The 10,960-nt window shown below is 43.4% G+C and overlaps 1 protein-coding gene and 1 long non-coding RNA gene across 2 annotated transcripts; one reads left to right on the top strand and one right to left on the bottom strand.

Annotated features, from left to right (window-relative positions):
• The first annotated feature begins 271 nt into the window (after positions 1-271).
• On the top strand, positions 272-6,926 carry LOC130540312 (uncharacterized). Its single transcript, XR_008954410.1, has 2 exons — positions 272-378; positions 6,574-6,926. It is a non-coding gene; the product is annotated as an uncharacterized LOC130540312 (long non-coding RNA).
• On the bottom strand, positions 6,312-9,060 carry LOC130540311 (interferon-inducible GTPase 5-like). The gene is made up of 3 exons (XM_057059372.1): positions 8,915-9,060; positions 7,962-8,514; positions 6,312-7,880 (listed from the first exon to the last, which is right to left on the bottom strand). The coding sequence occupies exons 2-3, from the start codon at positions 8,506-8,508 to the stop codon at positions 7,240-7,242; spliced, it is 1,188 nt and encodes a 395-aa protein (XP_056915352.1). The 5' UTR covers positions 8,509-8,514; positions 8,915-9,060; the 3' UTR covers positions 6,312-7,239.
• Positions 9,061-10,960: the final 1,900 nt, after the last annotated feature.

Raw genomic sequence — 10,960 nt, 5'->3', positions numbered from 1 at the left:
CAACGATCTGCTTGCCTTTCTGAGAGAATATGTTACGATAAAATCCATCCTCCTTTCTTTTCTCATGAAGACTTTATTGTTGTACAGTTGACTTCTGTATTTCAGTTTTATCAATCAGTCCTTTTCTATGGACTTAGAAAAACATAGATTTTACAAATGACGATTCATAGCTTTAACTGCTTGTGTTTTTGGTCTGTATCCCCACCCATGCAACCCACCATGTCATCGCTTCTTAGTTCTGGGACCTGTTTAGCCCAGCTCAAGGCTGGTGTTTGCATGGAAGGTTGTTACAACTTGGCTCAAAGTTGTAACAAAAGGAGGGAATCAGCACACAGAAAGATCAAATTATCTGGATATGTTTATTAAGAAACCCAAAGAGTGCTAAAATAAGGATTCAAACCCAAACTAAAATGAGACGGACCATGAGATGGTGGTGGCAGCAGCCCAGCCAGAGAGAGAGAGACTAAGGAGAACCGCCCCTTTTATACCCTCTGGCTCCTCCCAGCTCGCAGGTGAAACCATCCTCACTGACGACCCCCCCCAGTCTCTGGGTAAACAAAACAAGACACATGGGCGGGCCGTCACACCCTCCCCCATAAGGAAGAGGTCCAGAATGGCACCACTCCTGTGCTCGGCTTAACCCATTTCCGTTCCTCCTGACTGAGCAACTTTGACCCCTTAAAGAAGCAGAGCAAGAGTGACAGGGAAAAACCAAGGGTTTAAGGCAAACAGACACAAAAAATTTAACTAGGCAGTGCCCTAGCCAATGCATCTGCCAGGACATTATCTGCCCCCTTTATATGGCAGATGTCTAAGTTGTAAGGCTGCAGGAAAAGACACCATCTCATGAGTCGCTGATTTTGGATTCTCTGACTCAAGCTGTTCACGTTTCTTCTTCGTTTCTTCGATGAAACGCGATAAAACGTTGCCGAACAGGTTGAGCATCTCCTACATCTATGTCATGCTCAATTAAGTGAGTACGAGAGGGAGTGTCCAAAAACAAGGAAGGGAAAGAATGTATCAGTTCAATTAGCTGATTCCTCCTTTTCACCCTCTACCAATACAGACACAGGGTCAGGATTTCCCACTGAGGCTGCCACTACCACTGGTCTTTCCCCCAGTGTACCACTAGACACAGACGGAAGGGCGTAATAAGGTTTCAACAGGTTTACATGGCAAAGCTGTGACTTCTTCCTACGATCAGGCGTTGCAATGATGTAATTCTGATCAGAGATCTGCCTTAAAACAGCATAAGGGCCTGCAAATTTCGCCTGAAAGGGAGAACCCACCAGAGGAAGAAGTGCCAACACCTGGTCACCGGGGCTAAAGACCTGCTTTTCTACTCTACGGTCAAATAACCCTTTCATTTTCCTCTGGGACTTTTCCAAGTTTGCTTTTGCCAATTTTCCCACTGTTTCAGAACCAGAATGGCTCTGAGCTCGAGTGACTACCCCCACTGGATAAACTGCTGAGTCTGTATGCTTCCCACTACAGGCCTCCACAGTATCAGACCTAGTAGCCACTTCAGGGGTAGGAAGTGAACCACCCCGCACATGAGTCCTGGATAAGTCATTTCCCAAGATCACCTGTATTCCTGCTACAGGCAGCTCTGGACACACCCCAAGTGAAACCTCACCCTGCACTAGATTTGAAGACAGAGATAAGTTATGTAAAGGAACAGTCAAAACATTTAGACCCATCCCCCTAACCTTAACACAACTGCCAGTGTCACTGTCTGCACTGACTCCAGAATAAACGAGTCCAAAGCACCCGAATCCCTTAGAATGTTAACAGGTACCCATTTCCCACTTCCCACTAAGGACACAAAACCTTGGGAGACATAGGGACGATACCCTGGGTCAACTGACCTAAAGTCAGACTCGTCTAACCCTGAAACCACAGGTAGGTCAGGGGTAACCACCACCATGGAGTTAGTATGCTGTTGCACAGCAGCTATTGCCCCAGCCTTTTCAGCAGCACGAACTGACACAGCCAAAGCCACAGGTTTTGCAGGACGGATTCCCTGGTAGAACCTGCTGTTAGATTTCAACACTGGACATTCCCTCTTCCAATGACCTTGTCCCATACAGTAATTACAAGTTTTACCCTGGTACTGCTTCTCATGACTACCACCACTCTTGGGCAAATCAACTTCTAATTCCAAACTCAAACCATCCATCTGCCGACTACTGGAAGGCATGTCTATACGACTCCAGTTTCCCCGGATCTTGTGAGTCAAGGCATACTCATCTGCTAAAACTGCAGCCTCCGATGCACTCTTTACTTTGTGCTCCACCAGAAATGTAGCTATACGATCTGGAAGAGGAAATCTGACCTGTTCTAACAAAAGAAGCTCACACAATTGTGGAAAGGTCTCTACTCCAGATGCAATTCGCCAACGATTAAAGAGCGTAGTTAACTCCCTAACAAACTCCTCATATGTTTTATCATCTTGTTTTCTAGAATTTCTAAATTTTTTTTGGAAAATTGGAACCAGTCTCAAGTTACTTGCAACATCAAAATAAGTACTCTGTGCTGACAAGCTACCTTCAGAGGGACCAGAAAGTTTACCATCTTTGATCAGCTCAAGACGGTAACACTCTAAACTCTGTTGCTCCTGCTTCACAGTGTTTTAGATCCACGTATCCCTTCTTCCCTTAGTGGTGAAGACTTCATGAGCTTCTTCACTGATAAAGTTCTAGCTATCAGAGAGAAAGCTAACCAGGCAATCCCAACAACTGGACCATCACCAGATGTGCCGACTATGGGAACATATAGGGTCTCCAACTAGCCCTTAAGCTCCTTCAGCCCTATATATTTTTCTGAGGCGTCATCGCTAATTCAGAAATCCAAGACCACCACATGTCTTTTAGATCCCATCCCAACACACCTGTTGAAGGATGTTTTACCATTGATAGGCAGTTCTATCCTGGACCAGATCAATGGTTCTTTAGTGTCAGGTTATGTACCCCGGTCCTACAAGGTGGCAGTGATTAAGCCGTTGCTTAAAAAACTATCACTGGATCCCGATGTCTTAGCAAATTATAGGCCAATATCTAACCTTCCTTTTATCTCTAAAGTTCTAGAGAAGGTGGTGGTGACTCAGTTACTGGAGCACCTGCAGAGGAACAGCCTGTTTGAGATGTTTCAGTCAGGCTTTAGAGCTCATCACAGCACAGAAACAGCACTTCTTAAAGTCACTAATGATCTTCTCATAGCTTCTGATCATGGACTGGTCTCTATGCTGGTTCTGCTGGACCTCAGTGCTGCTTTTGATACAGTTGATCACAGCATCCTGTTACAGAGACTGGAACATGTGATTGGGATTAAAGGGACAGCACTAGACTGGGTTAGATCATACTTATCTGATAGATACCAGTTTGCCCATGTCCATGGTGTTCCCTCCTCATACAGTAGGGTTAGCCATGGAGTTCCTCAAGGTTCTGTACTCGGACCAATCCTCTTCACATTGTACATGCTTCCCTTAGGGAACATTATTCGGCAGCATGGGATAAATTTTCATTGTTATGCTGATGACACTCAGCTCTATTTATCCATGAAACCCGAGGAGACAGAGAAGTTAGTGAAGCTCCAGACCTGTCTTAAAGACATAAAGTCCTGGATGTCTTCAAATTTCCTCCTCCTTAACCCAGGAAAAACTGAGGTCATGGTGTTTGGTCCTGAACCTCTCTGGGATAGATTAGATCACATGATCACTCTAGATGGTATCTCATTAACATCTAGTCTCTCTGTGAGGAATCTAGGAGTAACTTTTGATCAAAATCTCTCCTTCAACTCACACATTAAATTAGTCTCTAGAAGTGCCTTTTTTCACTTGAGGAACATCACAAAGATCAGGAAACTGCTGACGCGGCATGATGCTGAAAAGTTGTCCATGCATTTGTTACTTCCAGGCTGGACTACTGTAACTCCTTATTATCAGGGTGTCCAAACTCTTTAAGAAGCCTCCAGTTGATCCAAAATGCTGCAGCCAGAGTTCTGACAGGTATTGACAAAAGAGATCACATTACTCCTGTAATGGCGTCGCTTCACTGGCTGCCCGTTAAATTTAGAATAATTTTTAAAACCCTTCTTTTGACCTACAAGGTCCTCAGAGGCCTAGCTCCATCCTACCTGGAGGAGCTAGTGATACCTTATCAGCCCAATAGACCGCTCCGCTCTCAGAATGCTGGTCTACTTGTGGTTTCCAGGAGTAGAATGGGGGGCCGAGCATTTAGCTACCAGGCCCCCCTGCTATGGAACCAGCTCCCTGTCCGGGTACAGGAGGCTGACTCCATCGCTACTTTTAAGATCAGACTCAAAACCTACCTCTTTGAAAAAGCTTATTGTTACTAATTCAGTAGTTCCAGTTACTATCATAGACAGACAAATTATCATACCTAGGGGGTCGTCTAATCGTTAGGTCACATCTTGGTTATGCTGTTATAGACCAAGGCTGCCGGGGTCCGGAAACATGATCACCTGACAGGCCTCTGTCACCCCACTGGGTCATGGTTTCCTCTCCTTTCCTCTCCTCATCAAGCAGACTAGTTATGCTGATTCTTGTGTAGTTTTTCTGCTTCTCCCCCCCCCCCTCTATTTATTTACAGGTATCGCCGCCCTCGGAGCTGCATAATGACCTCCGGCCCCGCTGAAGTGATTGTGCATCATATTTTTTTGAGTGTTTCTGTGCTCTGTGCCTCTCCTCTCCCTCTCCCTCTCCCTCCTCTCCTCTCCTCTCCTCTCCTCTCCTCTCCTCTCCTCTCCCCCTCCTTCTCCTTTCCTCTCCTCTCCTCTTCTTTCCTCTCCTCTTTCCCCTCCTCCTCCTTCTCCTCTCCCTCCCCTTCACTCTACTTCTCCTCTCCTCTACCCCTCTCCTCTCCTACCTATCCTATCCTCTACCTGTCCTCCCTCTTCTCCTCTCTCTTTACCCAGCCAGCCATCAGCAGGAGGGTCCCCCTACATGAGCCTGGTCCTGCTCAAGGTTTCTTCCTGTTAAAGGGGAGTTTTTCCTTGCCACTGTTGCTTGTCTGGGGTCAGGCCCTGGGATTCTGGAAAGCACCTTGAAACAATTTTGATTGTATAAGGCGCTATATAAATAAAGATTGATTGATTGATTGATTGATTCAATTCAGCCTCACGTAACTGAACCTTCAGCTTTAGCTTCTCAAGTTCAAAAGCGTACTCCTTAGCCCGTGCCTCCTTCTCCACTGCCTGCTGATGCTGTAATACTAGCAGTTCCTTCTGCTGCTCAAAAGTTAAAGAAGCTCCAAACCCCTCAACCTGAGAAACCTGTTTATGAGGTTCCAGAGACCTACCCACTACTGGAGGCATGATGTCAGAGCTCAACTCCTCTACTTGAGGCAAAACCTTCTGCTGCACCAGGTTTGCCTTTAAAGTAGACAATATGGTGTCTTTATGTGATGGCCTAGGGCACTCCACATCAAAATGCTCTGCAACTTTTAACAGTTGTTCTTTCTTGAGAGTCTTTAATAACTCCCAACTTGGATTCCGCAAGAACTCATCTACTGAAGCCATGTCCACAACACTAATGCTAGTACACTGAATTTCTCAAACCGTACAAACTTACCAAAACAAAATCCAAGTCTAGCATGCTAACCAACAACAGTTGTGCCTGGCGTAAAGGCAATTAAGCACCTTCAAAATCAACACAACAAGCTATTCAACCTGGTGTGCACACAGCAGTCACATGTGGAGCAACTTTCCCCTAGCTACCTGCCTAACCAGGGAGCTAACTAGCTAACTCAACCCCTAGACTTCATGCAAAAGTTGTGGTGGGAAGATTAAACACAAAGCCCAGTGACTCGGTTAAGCAACCAGCACGCTGGCAGCCCACCTTGACAGTCCTGGAAGTGTCCCCAAGACAAATGCTCTAACCACACTAGTGCACCAAAATAACAAACTAAAACAACAAACAGGTCTAGTCACCCAGACCACCTTAGACCTACTGGGAAAGGTATCTCCAACACCTAGTGCCTACCCTGAAGCACACCAGGCCAAAAACTTCTAAAACCATAAGTGGACAAAGCACTAAACCCCTCTAACTAGGTAACCCAACCATCAACAACTGTATGCTAAACTCCCTCCCACATTTATGTTTAACCTGGAAAACATCAACTGCCAAGAAAACACTAACAACCATTTCTTCAAGGATTTTTTAAAATCCTGGACGAGCCCCCATTTGTTACGACTTGGCTCAAAGTTGTAACAAAAGGAGGGACACAGAAAGATCAAATTATCTGGATATGTTTATTAAGAAACCCAAAGAGTGCTGAAATAAGGATTCAGAATCAGAATCAGATTTATTTATTGCCATTGTTCATGTAGTACACAGTATTACACAAGCTAGGAATTTGTCTCGGTGTGACGCTGCAACATTCAACATAGAGAAGACAATAAACAATAGAATAAGATAAATAAGATAAGACATAACAGTATATATATATATATATATATATATATATATATATATATATATATATATATATATATATATATATATATATATAGTAAGGAATAGGTAAAGTGTATTCCTATAATGTGCAAGAGCAGCAGTTAAGTTAAGGATTCAAACCCAAACTAAAATGATGAGACGGCCATGAGGTATGGTGGCAGCAGCCCAGCCAGAGAGAGAGAGTAAGGAGAACCGCCCTTTTTATGCCCTCTGGCTCCTCCCAGCTCGCAGGTGAAACTAGTCTCACTGAAGACCCACCCAGTCTCTGGGTAAACAAAACAAGACACATGGGCGGGCCGTCACAAAGGTGTTTGGGATTGGTTTGGAAGGTGAAAAAACAAAGAACTGGTGATAAGACAGACATCGTCTTCAACCCAGCCATGGAACCTCTTGAGTGGAAAGGTGGGACAGCTCGGTTTTCCATTTGAATAGTACAACAATACACAACTAGGGATTGCAGTAAGGCAGAGCAAAAAAAAAATCTGGTAAAGTGGGAAAAGTTGTTGATTGTAATATGCCATAAAATCGTCCTATAGCTACATTTAGGCATGCAAAAATTTCATCTGTGAAATTCCACATGCATAAAACACTAAACATACATAAAACAAAGTAAAAAAAACTGTACTACTGGCATCTTGAATATAATGTTAAATTTTACTCATTTCAATATCTTTCAGTCTAAGAAAAATGGTTCCCATGTTGGCCTTACAATAAGCTGGTGACTCATTCAGGTTCTACGCTGCAGCTGATAGATGAAAAATGCTTCACACTGAGGAGTTCATGCCACGGAGGGCCCTTTTAAACACGTTCTGAGCATCTTCAGCCAGCATGTGGAGGAAATCCAGCAGAGCTTTTTCAGTGACTTTATAAGAGAGAGTCGATGCTACCAAGGTTCCAAATAATGGAATAAATTTCAGGCCTTCCTCTGCTAGCATTAAACCAGCAACAGCTGCTGACTGAAGTAGAAGTTTTAAGATAAATGTCTCATTAATGGTGTTTAAACTGAGTGGTGAGCGGACAACCGAGGTCAGATCTTCCAGCGGTACACCTGTGCTGTCAGCAAGCCGCTGCAGTGAAGGTCCATCCAGGGCAAAACCAGTTTTGTACTGCTGTACAACACCAACTATCAGAGCACCATCAACAGCAACAGAAAGCCCAGGAAGTGGTACCGCTGCACACGCAGCAGACACAAAAGCATAATAAGGGATTTTTGACTTAAAGGCCTCTTTCTTCTTCTCGATGATCTCCAGGCTCATGTTGGGCATGGCAAACAGAAGAGCATCCCGCTTGTGTTCTGGAAGTTCTCTCTCCAGGGTCGCATGGAGGCAATGGAAGTCATGGCGCTGAAGCTCAAAGTTGGACAGCAGGAAGACCTGAGGAGCCTGCACACCTTCCTTCAGAAGACCTGTGTCCCAGGAAATGACATCATCATCATTGCTACTCCACATGAAGACACACATATGTACAGGATTCAGAACTTTTGTACCTTCTTTGCAGTTTTCACGAATAAGTGCGAGAGTCTGCTCTGCATCAAAGTTTCTCTGACTCCTTTGTGCATTCTGCAGATCGTTGTCAACCTTGGAGCGCACGAAGTAGAACTTTTTCCCCATCTTCTGGATCTCTTTTGCAAGCTTCACATCATTTTCTCTAAAGCGAGTATCTGAGATGATGATGAAGAAATCAAACCTTTCAAACCCAACATGCTTCAGGTACTGATCAGCTGGAAACCTGGTGGTACCAATACCAGGAAGATCCCAGAGGGTAACATTGGGATAGCTTGGATGAGGGTATGCTCTAACTTCTGTGGTGGTTTCTACAACACCTGTAGGAGCAGCTTGATCGTCCCGGTGGTCCACGCCTCTAAAGGCATTGACAAAGGAGGATTTTCCAGAACCAGACTCTCCTGTAATGCCGATATTAAGAGGAGTGTTTGCTGCCTTCTTCAGAAGCTTTTTGATTTTATCAACAGCTAAAGCTTGATTGTTATTTTGCAGAGCTTCTTTGATTTCTTTAATGTCCAGGAAATCAGCCATGATGACCTGTACACACAAAGAAAATCCGACAGTTACAATGTAAAAGTCAGACAAACGTGAAATCATCCCAACAGATAATCCAACAGTTATATAGCAGACACACACATTGTCCATGCCTCTAAATAATCACATGAGCTTAACCATGTACATATGCATACACGGATGACATAGAGCTGTCACTAGCACCAGTAAGACTACTGCAATAATACGCTGAGCGCACAAGTTGTGGACTTGCCGACTGTCAAAAGTTTATGGAAACTAGTTGGAATGTATGCACTCTAAAAAAAAAATCAAAAAAAACTTTTTGTGTCCTGAGAGTAAAGATCGTCTGTGTCTGTGGACCTGTTGCTAATGGTGATAAACATTAGTATAAGATCAGAAGCAGACGTTAGCTGCTCACACTCACCCAAAGAAGTGTTGACAGAAGCAATCTCCCAGTGACTGACGATCCTCTCTGGCTTCAGAGAAGGAGCCGCACCACAACCCAGCCCACTTTTGAGCCTAACCAATGACCTGTTGCCTCTTGAGCATTTTTCGCAAACCACCTGATTTCCAGGAACCATAAATGCGGAGGCTTTTCCTCCCCCTGCTGGAAGGTCAAAAAAGAACTTCAACTGCTGGGGGCTTCAGCTTCCATCATGCTGCATCTTTTTTTGATTTTTAATCACATGTTCAACAGAGAATTTTATAACTCTACAGACTATGGTTTGAGTTTTCATACAAATAAACACGATATTTAGCACTCAAACTGTATCTCTTTTACAATGCAAAATGAACACAATCGTAGAATAACAACAGCTTTGGCAGATGTATTGTATTATATTTTAGCAAATGGATTTTGTACGTCAGTCTTGTAATATTACCACATTAAACAACAAAACCAAACTTAATTAATTAATTAATGTGATTAATAACCCTGTTATACACATCCTGAGCATCTTCAGTAAGCATATCTCGGAAATTGTGGAGAGCTCTTTCAGTGATTGAAAGTGAAGGTCAGTCCAGCCCAAAACCAGTTTTGTACTGCTGTACAACACCAGCTATGTAATCAGCATCAACAACAGTAGAAAGCCCAGTATGTGGTACTGCTGCACACGCAGCAGACACAAAAGCATAATGAGGGATTTTTGACTTAAAGGCCTCTTTCTTCTTCTCGATGATCTCCAGGCTCATGTTGGCCAAAGAAAACAGCAGAGCATCCCGCTTGTGTTCTGGAAGTTCTCTCTCCAGGGTCACATGGAGGTGGTGGACGTTATTGCGCCGAAGCTCAAAGTTGGACACCAGGAAGACCTGAGGAGCCTGCACACCTTCCTTCAGAAGATCTGTGTCCCAGGAAATGACATCGTCATCATTGCTACTCCACATGAAGACCTCTGGGTTTACAAAAGACAGAAAGAAAGATAAACCATAAAACTATATCTCTTTTACAATGCAAAATGACACAAACATAGAATAACAACAGCTTTGGCAGATGGTCATTTCAATATAAAATCATCTCATTCAACAAAGCATTTTATAATTCTCTCTACAGATTTCTGGTATATAATTTAAATATTACAATAAAAAAAATGTTTTAAAAAAAACCTAGTTAGAGATTTGGTGCAAAAATGGCCCACTTTTCCTTTCAGAGAACAGAGAAACTTAAAGTTTGGAAATTCTTCCCTCTACTGGAAATAAAAACTAAAATTGGATGGTACAATTATTCACTTTGGATGGTTCAATTATTCACTTTTCATTGTATATCTTTCAACCTTTTAATTATTCATATCTAATTTGCACTAAAACAAATTCAAATGCATTAAAAAACAAATTATTTCCATTCCAAAATCACAGGTCAAAGACTGATGCCCTATTGTGCAGATTAACCACCCCACCCACACCTCCAGGAAGCAATAAATTGATCCAAATCATTTTTTGGTTAACAGAAATATTTGCATACGAAGCAAGAACTAAGGTATCATCATGCAGCATTCAGAAAATATTTCAGGAAAGAGAGAGAGGGGCCATCATTCAGAGAGAAATCAAACGTTAAGCCATAGTTGTCCAGGGACCTCCAGCTGCTCCTGGGGAAGGAGCGTGATGAACCCACCCAATAAACCTGCACTCCTGGACACCAACTAACGAGACGTTATGAAGAACATTCAGAGTGAGTCTGTGCAGGGCATCTTCAGGAGCTTCGTCAAAGTGCATGAGATTGAAGAGCAAGTCTCTGAAGGGTAGCAACGAAGTGTCCCTCCTCCACCTCACAATGTTGAACCACTAAAAGGAGAGACCGAGAGGAGAAGGGCCACACCTGCGCTAGGGTTTGTGCCAGGTGCTGCATGATCACCTATATTTTGGATTACATGGAATTTTAAGTGTGTTGTGATTCTTTATTACCTGGAACTTTTTTTGTCATCCAACAAATCAAAACCCAGAACCCTTTTAAGAATAATAACTGAGCTTATGAATT

This window comes from Takifugu flavidus, chromosome 16 (genome assembly GCF_003711565.1).
Source record: "Takifugu flavidus isolate HTHZ2018 chromosome 16, ASM371156v2, whole genome shotgun sequence".
NCBI classification, from domain to species: Eukaryota; Metazoa; Chordata; class Actinopteri; order Tetraodontiformes; family Tetraodontidae; genus Takifugu; species Takifugu flavidus.
This window is presented reverse-complemented; position numbering and strand designations above follow the sequence as displayed.